The sequence below is a fragment of the Athene cunicularia genome (assembly GCF_003259725.1).
Source record: "Athene cunicularia isolate RWA chromosome 8 unlocalized genomic scaffold, athCun1 chr8_part1, whole genome shotgun sequence".
NCBI lineage: Eukaryota > Metazoa > Chordata > Aves > Strigiformes > Strigidae > Athene > Athene cunicularia.
Window position 1 is genome coordinate 28,633,794 of NW_020799109.1, and position 14,226 is coordinate 28,648,019.

A 14,226-nucleotide genomic window follows, 5' to 3' on the forward strand; every position below is an offset into this window, starting at 1 on the left:
CCCCCCCCGCTGCTTTTCTAGTAGCCTAACATTTAGAAGGATTGGAGGGCACAAAGCCATGTTTGTATCTCCATGATGTTTAGTTTTCTGGTTTCATTTTTGTGGGAATTCCTTAGTAAAGGAGGTGTGCTTCATGTGTTTAAAAACCAGAAACAAAACCTAACCACAACCACAAAAAACACATAAAATAATTAAAAGAAGGCTTTTAATAGCTCAAAATATAATTACTGGAATACTTGCTGTGTTTTAGGGAATTGTTTTGCTCTAAACTTTAATTTCATTTCTTTGTGCTTTTTGGCTGTAGTCCTGCATTTACAGCTTTTCTTCCATTCTGATGTTATTCCATTAATCATTTACCCAGTGGTGTTTCTGCACATTTCTGTGGAAAATCTACAGACATATTCCTGATCTAACAGTACTTAAAAGACCTTTTTTTGTGCTGAGGTTATGTAAATTGTTCTAGATTATTGCAGATCATCCTTTTCTAGGATTGCTGCCAGAATGAAATTCTGGACAAAACTGATCATTGATCTGTTTCTGGTGTAGTCACTTTGTAATTGTTGCTCATTCATAGTGAAATGCAAGATACAAATGTAACAAAGTAGCCAAACTGTTTGAATGGATAATTTGTGATTTTTTTTAAGTAATGTGCATCTATGCTCAATCTTACAGTTGCTAACTTGCTGTTAGGTTGCTAATCCTGTTTTCCAAAATATAGATGAATGACTAAGGTAAAATACCTGGGAGTTTGAAGCTTCTTAATATAGAATGGAAAATACATAGGAATATTCTGGCCTTGTCTAAAGAAAAAAATCACTTAGGATCTGAGAAATGTTAACTGTTGTTTGGTTTTTTTTTAAGAATATAAGAACTTCATATCTATTTGACAGACATTCAGCATGTTCAGACAGTCGTGTGGAATGGAACAGAGTGTGGGGCAAGTGTAACTTTGGGAAAGTTAAAATGATTTCAAAGTGCATTTATGGTAAATGTGAATTAGGTGATTTAGCTGCTGGCCTTTCTGCTTTTGAGAACTTTTAAAGGTAAACAGGGTAACGTAAAAGGGATTCAGCTTTCCTACAGATTAGTTGAATTTGCTGTTTGTTAAATTTGTTTATTTTCCCCCACTTCTTTGCAATCATGATTTCTGGGAATAGTTTTCTTAAGACTGCAGTATGATTTCTGGCAGTTACAAGGTGTTTCTGTAAAGCTTGTAAGTAACTCGCAACTGCTGGAGGCTGACATAATAGATAACTCACAGTTTAGCTCTGGCAGATTCAGCAAAGGAGGTGTTTCCAAAATGTAGATCAGATGTCATCACTGAAAGTCATGCCCTTTCATTTTTTTATGGGTAATTTTATAAACCTCAGTGACGAGCTTGCTTTTTTTCAGGGAAACCCTTGTTTTGCACTGTTATTTCTAGCCTTTCTTTTAATCAAGAGTGGAAGTGGGGGAAAAGATCAAGAAGCAGAAATATCATGAGATGTTCTTTCTCCAAACAGTATGAGGCATAGGGGTGTGTTTGTTATTTTTTGGTGTCTTGGGTGTTTGTTTTTTTTTCTCCCTTCCTAAGGTTGCTGCATTACTGGATGGCTGACAGAAACCTGGAATTTTGCTTGAGGTCACTAAGCTCTGGGAATATCTGTAGATCCCACAAGTGATACCTACTCTGTGTATGAAAGTTTTACAGGAGACCAGGTTTTGAACAGGACCTCTGTGTGCCAGGGTCATGCAGAGGGGAATTGGAAAGGTCTAGTAATTAGTGTTGAACAGAGGTGGAATTGGAGAAACTAATGTCACAGACTGATGAGAGCCCCAGATCTGCATGTACTTGCATGGATGTCCCATCAAAAGGGAATTTATGTTGTTCTTTAAGCCAAAAGAAGCAAACTTGCCATTTCTTCAAATAAAACAAAGTTTAAAAATCCACTGCCATAGAATAAGGGTTTGTGGTTGCACAATGCAGCATGATTCCCCATGAAATCTTGGATGCTTTAGGTACTAGTTAGCAATGTCAGAATAGCCTCTGCCAGAATGACGGGGCCAGCTGGTTTTTGTGTTATTGACCAGTCAGAAGGGTGGAAAAGGCACAGGGTAGAGAGTGGGTTACCTGTGTTGGGTTAATAGTAGTGAAGACAAGGTAGGTTGAATATTAAGTCAGTTTAAAAGCTCAACTTCAGTCTATAGGTGTTTAAGAAGTTTAACCTGAGCTACTAAGCCAATTTACTCTGTCTCCACTGCTATTTTTTGACATCTGGTTATAAACAGATATACTTTTGCATGTCTAGCTGGGGCAGTTTAAGAAATTACCACTTCCTCAGCCAAGGCATTGTTACTAATTGTGTGAACGCTCTTCATCCCATTCAGGGCTAAGTAAAACAGATTTTAAAAACCTTAAACTACTCCAGCTAGATCTCCAGGGACAAAGTCTGTCTAGATCATGTGTTAACCAATGTGAGAGTTAAGAAATGATTTTCAATTTTTCTGTCCTTTGTAGTGAGGTTAGAAGACAGTGAAGTAGAACCTGTTTCATGAGGATGTTTCTTCCACAAGTAGAAAAACTTTGGTTAGGAATGTTATTCTTGTTCACAATCCTTTGATTAAAAAAGTCTTAACCATGGTGTGTTCTTTGTGAATCTTCCCAAATTGATAACATCTGCAGGTTTCATATGTTGATGAGTTTTCTATAGTCAGCTGTGCCCCATCTTTCAGGTCATATTGAGAAACTTGAGTATTATCCACAGGGCTGTGTTATGTAGTAATCAACAGCCTATGTGGTCTGGTCTGTTTAGAAGAGCCTTCTAAATGGCTGATTGCAGTGACCATAGGCTAGGTCACTTCTTCAGATACTCGTTTATATTGAATATCGCATCACTTGAGTACAATCTGGCTGTAATCCAGATTGAAATTTCATGCCTAGATTTTTGTTTTCATAGTGACTGGAACCTATATCCTGTTTTCCTCAGCTTTCTGGAGAATTTTCTCTCAGATTTTGGTTTTGTATCTTGGATTCCCCTATCCTCTTTATTACAAATGTTGTGTACCACTTTTCTGGGTATTCAATATTAAACACGGAAAGCCATTATCAAATTTGACAAGAAGTTGAAAATTAAATCCTGTCTTACTGGAGCTCATGGAACAAATACAGAATTATTGGTCTCATCACAACCTTTTTCATTGTATTTCCTAGTAACTGGTTGTCCTAGTGAATGCTCATCTAATGAAGATGTATAGGGCATTTGGCCAGTGTTAGTAGTTAATTGCTGAAATCCCCGTGAAAATTGACAGTAATTGACTCTTCTTGATAACCAAACAAGGAGACTGTGATGATGGAACTTCCCTGCTCAAAGCAGATTTTTTTCTGGATGGTGTAAAGTTACAAATCACGAAGAGAAGATTTTCCTGCTGCATGTACAAAACCAGAATAATGCCTAGTGCTTGCAAAATCATTCCCTTGTTTGCTCAAAGTACTCTGCAAACTGAGCAGAGGATTTAAGTCACTGAGCCCTGAAACGTACATCTTTCACTGATGCTAAATTCCACTGCCCTTTCCTGTTAAACCACACAGCTTTGTCTATACCTCATCCTAAAATATTGTGTGGTGATTTTTAACAGGAATATGATGAGGAATGGGCTAAAAAAATCCAGAGTGAGAAATTTCGATGGCACAACTCTCAGTGGCTGGAGATGGTGGAGAGTCGGCAGATGGATGACAGTGAGCAGTACCTGTATGGCGATGATCGTATTGAGCCCTACATCCATGAAGGGGATATTCTGGAAAGACCTGACCTCTACTACAATGCAGGTAAAGCAGCATATATTAGTATTCAGGACTGGGATTGGAATGGCAGTTTGACCTGGGGCTGTAAAGAGAATCTGCTGACTCAAAGCAGCAGGGCAGTTACCCTTTTGTTACACTGGGAGCAGCACCGATGCATGCTAGCCAAGCTTTGGGCTTGGACTTACTAGGATGTTTGTGATGGGTTGAGAATTGCATATCCATGATCTTACGAAGTGTTACAGATCTTGAGAAATATGAATAGACCTGTCTCGGGGAGCTAATTGACCATAACGACTGATTTCAGTAAAGGTGGCTCAGCCTTGTTCTTTATGCCAATTCCTTGTGTCCATAGCTTGTTTGCCTCGCAAACACAAACCTTTTCTCATGCATGTCAAATTCACAGCTATGGGATTTGGTCCTGAATTTTGTTCTGCCTCCTCTGTGTTCTGTAATGGAATTTTTATTGCAGATCTTGATGAATTACTTCAGTTGAGCCATATCAGATGTGTAGGTTCCTTAGAGGCAATCATTCGGTGACTTTTAATCTAATTTGCATGTTTTTTGCTGTTGTATATCTAGGGGAGCGTGTGAATCTCTTCTGTAATATACTTTTTTTTTTAGTTCCTCATATGAAAAAGTTTTATTACTTTAATTTGAAGAAATTGGTTAAAAACCCCAGAATTATTCTTAAGAAGAGTCATGTTCTTATTTGAATACTTTTTTTCTAAAGAAAAGAGATATTTCTCGTCATTTTGCTTAATCCTATTAGCAGTGCAAAGTGGCACAGTTCTGGAGGATCTCAAGTGGAATCTGCTTTTTCCATAAAGATTTTGTAGTTCCTAAGAAAATAGAAGTTGCCGTACTGGATTAAGACACTGATGTTTCTAACCCAACATGGCCAGCTGTTTCAGAAGAAGGGTCAAAAAACTCTGCAGGAGACAATCATGAAATAATTTTCCCACTGGATAAATGTCTTCATAACGCCTCATAACTAGGAGTTGGTTTATGCTCTCAAACTTGTGGTTTTATATCCTTTTCAAACTCCTGGATGACTGTGTGTGCGCATGGATTACTTTTTTGTTATTTTTAATTGCTGGGTTTGAGTCTGTGGGTTTTTTTTATTTTCCACTTAAGTGTCCAGTCCTTTGCTATGAAGCATGAGTCACAAAACTCTCTGACTCTGGATGAATTTGCAGGAATAGTAATAAGAAAAACAAAACCACTAAACCCCATAAGCTTTACTTGTAGTTGCTGTGAGAAAATAATTGTGCAAGTTCTCCAAGTAGCACATCCAAAATTATTCTCAAAGGATATAAGAACTTAATGATTCTTTCTCTTCTACTTTTGATTACATGTCAGCCATACAGCTTGCCTTTTTAGTGGTATGTTTTTTTCCCTTTTGAATTCTGTAGCTTTATCTTGGTCTAGTAGACCTGTAAGTTTAGCAGTTTGAGCCATGTGTTGTACAGTACCAGTGTCTTTTATTACATCAAGTCTTAGGCTTCCTAAGTTAAAGATGTGCCAGCATGCCTGTTTTAGTCTCCCCTTTACTGGTCTTAATAATAAACCTTTGCTTATTTCATAGCTATTTATTTTCCCAATAGTGTGAGCTAGAGATGGAGTGGCACCAGTAACACTGAATTTCCTGGCTTTTAATCATTTATGTTACAGGCTCAATGTTATTTGAACAAAGATTTTTGTGTTGGAATTGATATTTGACCAGGAAGGAGAGGCAGATTTCCAATGATATGTTCTGCAGATGTTTGAAAAGTGCTTTTGTTTTTAAAGATATAAGAGTAGGTGATGATATTCAAAATACAGATTCACTTCTCGGGTTCCTTCTGACAAGTGCCAGTAATGGTGTGCTTCTGAAGTCTGCTAGATTTATACTTTTGAGACATGGCCAGAGGGGACATAATATTCCTTTGAAAAGGCTACAGATTATTGTACCAATTGGAGTAGGCATTTGGGTTTCTGAAGGACAGAGCATTACTTAGTCAAAAAATAACAAAAGTACAAATCTTTGTGCTGTCAGAAATTAAATGCTTGTATTTCAATTTGATAATTTTAGAAATAACCTGCACTGATGGCTGATGCTCACTACAATTCCCTCTTTTCCCCCCTCAGCCATAATAGTTCTTCAGTTCACTGATGGCAAGATGAGTTCCTTATTGTAATGATATGCCAGCATCTCTTTTGCATAGTAGTTTAAACCTACATGAAAAACTTGGTAGAATCTCTGAAGTTACCTTCATGAGCTCGGTGTCTCTCTTGCTCTGAAACTACATAACCCTAATTTATCTTGAAATGTACATAACAACAGATGTCTTTTAACTGTATAATCATATTACATGCAGCTGATGCTATCCATGTGCTTTCATTTTCCTATAAATTAATGTGAGCCATAAGTCCAAGTGTTATGGTTTGAATGTTAGCACTTTTGATTGAAGACACTTTAAGTAGTGGTAGCTCTAGCCTCGGAGTTAAAATGTAGTGTTTGCTTTATTAATATAAAGATAGATGTCAGTTTTAACTCTTTCTGCTTTCAAAACAGTTTTAACCAAACTGGCTGTTTAAAATACATAGTCTCTTAAATTGGTTTTCATCTGAAGTACTGTCAGTATAAAAGTGCTCATGCTCCCCCTCATTTCTGTGAAAAATACAGAATAGTTGGTGAGATAGGCACAAGTGTTAATAGCCATTTCAACTGTCTTTGCTCTTCTTAGGTCACCTTACATCCTTATGGTATCACAGGGCACTTGTGTCTTGCCGACCATGTTGAAAGACAGTAATATTGATCTGTGCCAGGTTATTTGCTTGTCAAGTAATACTCTTTCACATACTGTATACATATGTATACAATTAGAATATAGCCAGGTACAGCTATCTTATGCTGCTAAAATGTAGTCTGATCGTGGCTAGCATTTTTCATTTACAATCTGTTGCGTTGTATTCAGTCACTTTCCCATGAGGTATTATCTTCTAAATGAACCTCTGTAGCACCTCATTAAATGTCTGTTAGAAATCTAGATGTGTCAATTCTATTCCTTTTATCATTTGTCACTATATTATCTTCAAAAAACATCAGGTAAATTCATAAAGCACAGGGAGATTTGTTTGAATGCCTGAGTCGTCATCTCTAAGCCCTTGTGTCTGTAAGTAACTTTCCACTGCTTCCTGCACAGGCACTTTTAGTAGTTTTGAAACCACAGAGGTTAAGCTAAGTGGCCTGTAACTCCCTGGATCTTATCTCTTTCTTTAAAGTGGAATGGCATTTGTAACTTCCTAGTCATTAGGAATCTCTCGCTGCTGAACTATTGAAGTACCAGTCTGAACGTACCTGTTTCTATCCTGTTTTTTTGGGGTGCTTTCTGCACTACAAGTCTGGGATCATTTCCATACAGTAATGGAGATGAACTGATGTAGGGTCTGTTTTAATAAAATAGCTCATTTTATCTGATTAGAGCCTAAGACTGACTAACAAGCAAGAACTGTGCCCTTAATATTAACAAGAAATGTGTTTTGTGAATGAGAACAGGAAAGAGTTGAGCTGGGCTCTCATTCAGCTGGGATCAGTTCACTGACTTTACTTCAAAGACACTCTGGATTTACACTGATGTAACAGAGGGGAAAATGTTACTTCCTGATTTTATTCTTTTCCTTACAAAGCAAGTAGAGACTGTGAAGCCTTTAAGGGTACTACTGGCTTTACAAATTGTCTGCATCTTCATATGCCACTGTTTGAATATAAAGGAAGTAGAATAAAACTGTAATCTGTAAAGTTGTTGAGAGGATTTAATTTGGAAAGACCACCCTTCTAGGAAATAGCTAGAAGACATTAAAATTCAAGGGAGATTAAATAAATTTGAAGTTGCTTTCCTGTTTTTTTCTTAATCAGTTTTAAGAGACACAGTGGTGAAGGGTAGAGTCTGAGCAATTAAAACCTTTGCTGCTTTTCTACTTTCATGCTGCTGGTCCAGATTAATGTTTGACCCTTCTCATTACTACTTCTCCTTGCTCACTTTTGTGATGGGACAGACAAGATGGGTCTTGATATAATCTTTACAGGCCTGAGTAAGAAGGAGTAAGAGAATGTTTCTTAGGTACAGTTTTTTTCAGGACAGTATGCTGAGCTACTTGGAGGTTTTTTTGTAATTGAAGTTGCTGATTTTCAGTATTATTGTTGCTTGACATTCCTCCCAGAAATATTGCAAGTTGCTAACGAATTTCTAAGACAAACCAGCACAGGTTGTGTTGCCCACTTGCCTGGAAGTCATGCTGCTTCATACAGTCACTGGACCTTTCTTGTTTTTATAGATGGCCTGATAGTCCCTGATGGAGCAGTTAGTCCGGATTTCTTCGGTGACTACCATCTTCAGAATGGAGACCTTGTTGGGCAGCATCCCTTCTCTAGCAGGTAAATTGCCGTTTGTACAGAATGCATGTAATCCAACAATGGCAATTCAGATGTCTTTATATGGCTTCATTTGTGGTGTTCAACAATTTTTGCCATCATAGCAGTAGGAATGGTTTACACTGAAAAAGTGGTTTTAGTCTGTCCTTCTGAATTACATGTTTCTTTTAACATATTAATGTGTGTTGTAACACATCATAGCAATCCCAAAGCCTGTAGACTAGAAAAGTAAAACTGGAACACACAACTATGTTATGACAATTACTCAAATACTATTCAGACACTGTTGTTGGGAAATATCTAAGGAGAGGCATGAAATGCTGATTACCCCAAAAACTTTTGTTTCCAATATTCTTAAACTGTTAAAAACAAGTTTCTCAGCTGCCGAAACTCTTTCTGTGGGTTTTGTTTTTTGTTTTTGTTTTTTTTGTTTGTTTGTTTTCTCTGAATTTAAGTCTTCCCAAGGTATTCTGAGATTACAGATGGCACTTACTCTGATAATTTGCTAGATGAGCAAAAGATGTCAGCTTGACTTTTGGGAGATGTTTCTCTGAATTCTTCCTCTGGTCAATGACCTCTCCTTCTCTGAATGTTAGCAAGCTGTTCCAGTTTGAATTTCTGAGCAGACTTCTCCTATGAGTTAAAACCAGAAAAGATTTGCTTCAAATAATGTAATCTTCATAGATCCTGTATCAGTTAAGAAATGCCTTTTAGAGAGCATAAATTATGTTCACTCATTAACAGGAAATACTTCAAATGCATTACAGTCAAGAAACAGAGTTCACTTTAACAGGATGCTATCTGGACATGTCCAGCCCTGTGGCTGAGGTTATTTTTCACCAATTAGAACTTCAGTCATCACTTGGAAAATATGAGTAATTCACAGTATATACAGTTGAAGGAAAAAAATTTTTTGTTTTTGTCCCTTACTTTGGCTTCTTGTAATTGCTAAAGGGTAGTGGATGGTTACACTTGTTTGTTTCTTCTACCTGTGATGCACCAGAAAGCTGAACATTCAGCAAAGGTGGGATGGTAGTAACATTTTTAAGAACAAATTAAAATAACTAAAATGGTCAAATCAGGAAAAAAAAGTAGGACTTAAGAGATGGATCCTCTTGAAAAAAGGAAGTGTTTATACTCAGTGAGGGTCAAGTTCAGACTAGCATGTAGCCCTTTGTTTCAGAGCATGCAGGTGATAGCTCAGTTCCCTCAGTTTCTCTATGTGCTACTCCTGGGGTCTTACTATGCGACTTACCATTTTAACTCTAAAATAGAGACACGACTCGGGAGATGACAGATTTCTGTATTAACCAGAACACTGTATGGGTATGTGGTGCCAACAGTCTTCATGACCCCCCTGGAGGTGGGGGGAAAGGTGTATAGGGTGAAGCTTTGCAGACTCCTTTGTTTCCAGAAAACTTAAATATAGGCCCAGTTAAAGTGCTATTGTTTTAACAGAAAACTTTCAGCTGGGGAAAAAAAGCCAATTTGAGTGTTCTTGGGTAAAAGTTAAAGTAGATCACTCAACCTCAAATTTCAATCCCTTACTAGGGAGCTACATTAGTAACCTGCTTTTTAATCTGATTGTATTCCAACTAAAGTGAGTAGCAAAATACATGTGGTGTATACCTAGTTAAATTAAGTATTTGTAGAATTTTCTTGTAATGTCTTCGCATTTTAGAGACTCACCTCAAGAAAGAAAACAGAAAAACTGCAGTTTGGCTAATGACAAACTTGGTAAATGCTATTGATGATGGCATCTGTAAATTTCTCATTAGAATTCTGTATTCTAGGAAGACTTTTTTCAATATGATTGCTCTATGGATTTATCTGCAGTCAGACACACAGTTTAATTGGAAACAGTGTGGACTGCTGCAAATGTTCTATGCTATTTGTAACAGAGCAAGACTGAATTGTTTGATAGAATAGATACTGGCAGTCGAACGGCGAATCCTAGTTTTCAGATGTGTGTCATTACCGTTTTGAACTTCTTGGCACCAGAAGCCAGGATTTCCTGATGCTTAGAGCTAATGTAAAATGCATTAGTGCTCCAAGGCATGAGCCATGGAATTGCCAGTCCCATGAGTTGGAGAGTCAGACCCTCCCTTTTCCCAAATTTGAATTGGTGTTGGAAGGTAAAACCATACGTGCTAGAGAGCCTAATTAAAAATAATAGCAGCAAGTCAAGGCTCTTTTTATGTGTTATAGTGTACATTTCAACCATACCAAAACATAATTCTAGGGTATTTTTATGCTTACAGTTGAAAGCTAACAAGAACCTTATGTCAAGGATTTATTTTTAACCAGTTCCAGCTTTTAATAAATCAAGATTTTTGTTATAAAAATGGTTCATTTTTTTATTATTAATATTGGAATATGTTTTCAGAAACTTTTTTGAAGAAAGCTGAGATATGATTTGCATAGACAACTAGCAAGTCAGTTAATAGTAACATTTTTTGTGAGTTGAAAGAGGGATGGCCTAATAAAGAGTAGATACATATTTTGGCTCTTCTCATTTGTTATACTTTTCTACTTGTTGTGCCTGTGTCTTCTGGTCTCAGCCTTTTATATAAGGCTTTCTAATTCTGTAACAGAAACAGTTGTTTGCTAAGCAATGGGGTGAGTTCTGAGGGAGTCTTTCCATCATTTAAGACCACCCTGTGAAATTTGAGGTAGGTGACAACCATGAGCTGACTTCTTGCTACTCAACTTTGAACAGTCTAATCCTTTCTTCTCCTTTCTGCTTTCCTATGAGGAAGCCTGAGGAAATGTTGCCTCTTTAATTTCTGAGGTTAGTTCCTATCCTTGCATTGTGCTCAGACTGAATCAGGACTTTTCCTTGCCTCCAGGAGAGCCTAACAAGTCAGACAGAAATACTAACTTTTTTAGTGCCTGCACATCATTGAGGAGCTGAGCTAGTGTTGAACCAGTGTTGGTCCCCAGTGCATTACTGGGCCTTAAGTGTGTTCTGATCACGTTTTTTGGAGCCACAGAAATGGGTCTATGAGAAGAGATTTTCAAGGACCACAACCAAACTCAAGTTGCCTTGAAGATTTTCTGTGTAAGCCATATTTAATAATGCCTGTGCAAAGGAGCTCAGCCCACACCAGTTGCCATATATCAGATTGTTACACCAGTTACACTGTATTGAGCAGATAGCGAAAACCATGTGTTTCTTCTCTAGTAGGATGCTAGTTCTAGCAGAGGTCCAAGGGCAGCCTCTGCCATTACTGTTCCACCATGTTATTTTCAGGAAAATTCATGGGAATTTGAGCAGCAGCTGTATCCAGATGTGCAATCAATGAAGTGGTTGGCTTCTCTGTAACCCATCAGGGATATCGCAGCCTTCTCCTGTGGAGTCCCTGTCCCAGGAGACAGTGGACCTACATACATAGACCTGCTGCTCAGTCTTAGGTGGGCAGGGAAGTCCTTTTTTGAAGTCAAGAGTGAAACAGAAGTTTTAAAAGTTAAGGTATTTATAGGCATCTGCACTCACTGGGTTAGCACATAGGGGGCTTTTTCCCCCATAATTTTTTAAGAGGGAAACATGAAGTAATAGTATTAGCAGTAAGAACATGTATAGATCTGGTGAATTAGGTGGAGTATCTTAGGGGCTGCATTTTTCAAAGATGTTGCCTTCCCTTTACGGGGTTTCTTGGGCTTTCCTTTGAAACCTGGAGTACTGACTACTGTCCAGAGTTGAGAATGCTGCCTTGCATGATCAATTCCTGCATCATGAAGTGCAGAACGACTTTGAAGGGAATTGTAAAAGTATCTAGTCCTAAATTCAGTTTGTAGATTTGCTTGCATGCTTGCTATTCTGGACATATCCTGAAGCAAACAGGTATAATTGTTGCTTCTGGTACTTGTCAGCATAAAGAAGTAGCAGCACATAAATGAAGATCTGGAAAGTTGCCATTTTTCTAATGCTTCCACCCTCACTTTAGGGGACCCAAGGCATTGTTAGAAATAGAAATGTTTTGTTTCTGGTTATCTAGCTTGTGTGTTTTGCAGCTTTAGTTTACAGCTCTTATTTCTGAACTATATTCTTAGTGGAGTTGTACTATTGTGTATGATGTCTATAAGTAGAATTATTTCAGAATATGATGTACACAGAAGTGGTGATAAAATATATAAACAGTGTCTCTTGTTTTCCTCAAAGGTTTGGAGCAGAATGCAAACAGATCGTAAGGTATGTTTTCCATTCAGCAGAAAATACATGGCTGAGGAGGTTGTTTTGACAGCTTGTATCCAGGTTTTTTTCATTGGCTAGGAAAAGACATTTGTGATTAGATTACCAGCTTTGAATCATCTTACTCTTTCAGAAGCAGATGGACATTAGGCATAGATTTAAAATTTTCATCTGTTATTAAAATCTGTATTCAAGGTTCATGGTTCTGATATCTCTTAATATAGAGTGAAAGTTTTATGATTGTAGCAAACAAAAAAAAAAAATCCCTCACCTTTTGGCAGATGTGATGACAGCTTAGTGTCTGAGCTGCAAGGGATAAAGACCAGCTGAAAGACATCTTCAAGAATCTGTGGTCATTTATCAAATTTTAATCACCTTCAAGAGACTAATTACTTTCTTAAGACACAAACATAATAGTGATGGCTGCATATGTTATAATAGAAATGTCCACAGTGTTTTCCTTACCCTTTGGGGAAGAAAGCACTTTTTTACCTTTCCCAGCTATAACTAGATAATGGTACAAACTTTTAAGTGCAAAAGCCTATTTTTGTTAATATCTTCATCAGAGTTCCCAAATCCTCTCTGTCTGTAGCTTTAGAAAGATTTCTTAGAATGCTGGAGCTAGCCAAAACTTCTTTTTCTTCCTGAGGAAGTTTTCTCCAGTACAGCATCCTTTAACCTTGTAAATAAAATGTAGCAGAGCTGCCATTGCACAGTCTTCGTTTTCACTAAGACAAGGCATTTCTGTGTGTGCACTCATATCTTCTCTCAACAGAGATCTGCCTGAAGCCTCTTCCCAGGAAGCACTGAGGTTTGGCATGTCAAACAAAACCAGTTTTATGGGGTGACTGTCTGTCCTTGATGGAAGATCTTTTCCTCTTGTCTGGATTTACAGCCTAAAACTGTAGCTGCATTTCTTTTTTGCCATGGCAGATCATTGTGATATTTTGTGAGCTAAGTATATGGAGCCAGGACCATGCAGGCTGCTCTGCATTGACTTCAGTTAAGCTGTGTCTGTTGTTGGCAAGTATAGGCATGCATAAGCAAGCTGTTGTGGCTTGAGTTGACAGAAACTGCAGTGATCTGGGCTTCAGTAACTGAATACATGGCTCTAGGTCCTGGTGGGAGCACAGGGAGGACTGTTACTGTGACTTAGTCTCTAGCTAAGCTGCCCGCATGTAGTATCTGCTTCCGCATTGAATGGCGAGAATAGTTGTATCCACAGGCTTTTTTTGTTTGCGTACCCTGAAGAAAATCAGACATGAATGTTCATGGGGGAGAGACTTTGGTCTGTAGCCTTCCATTCCTGTTGGCTCCTGCAATGTGGTGGGAACTCCCAGTCGTGAGTCACAGCTGAATAGCTCCTGTGCCCATCAGGTACAGGAACTGCATCAGGTGCTGGCAAATGTGTACTTTGTGAACATTTATCAAAATGTTTTTAAATGGTTGTACCTGGAACTCATATCCTCCATTGATATTTATATCAATCTTCTAATAGATCCTCATCTTCAATTAGATTAGCTAAAAACAGTCACATGTTGTACTTCTCTATCATTGAGGTTAGGATTTCATCTCTTCCCTGGTTTAGTCTCTAAACCCTACAGTATACATTGCTTATATAAGAATCTTCTTCCTAAGGAAAGGACTGAAAGAGTTGGTCACCCTACTATGGAGTATTTCTCATCCATGTTGTATTTTCAGTAATGTGCATAGTTTATTTAGAAGTTCCAATATTCCCGTCCCAGCCTTTCAGCAGCTAAGTGCCATCCTGCAGGCTATCTCTAGTGGTGAAAAGCTAATACCTTAGTGCACAGTAAAAGTGATGTGCCTCAGGCAAGG

General features: G+C 38.0%; 1 protein-coding gene across 4 annotated transcripts in view; it reads left to right on the plus strand.

Annotated features, from left to right (window-relative positions):
• Window positions 1–14,226, plus strand: part of KIFAP3 (kinesin associated protein 3) — a 64,172-nt gene that overhangs the window by 36,727 nt on the left and 13,219 nt on the right. For 2 of the 4 annotated variants that reach the window (XM_026853873.1, XM_026853874.1), the window contains exons 17-19: window positions 3,616–3,805; window positions 8,099–8,198; window positions 12,358–12,387. In XM_026853873.1, the coding sequence (XP_026709674.1) occupies window positions 3,616–3,805; window positions 8,099–8,198; window positions 12,358–12,387 (320 nt within the window). The remainder of the gene's footprint in view (window positions 1–3,615; window positions 3,806–8,098; window positions 8,199–12,357; window positions 12,388–14,226) is intronic. The other 2 variants (XM_026853875.1, XM_026853876.1) reach the window with 1 other exon arrangement.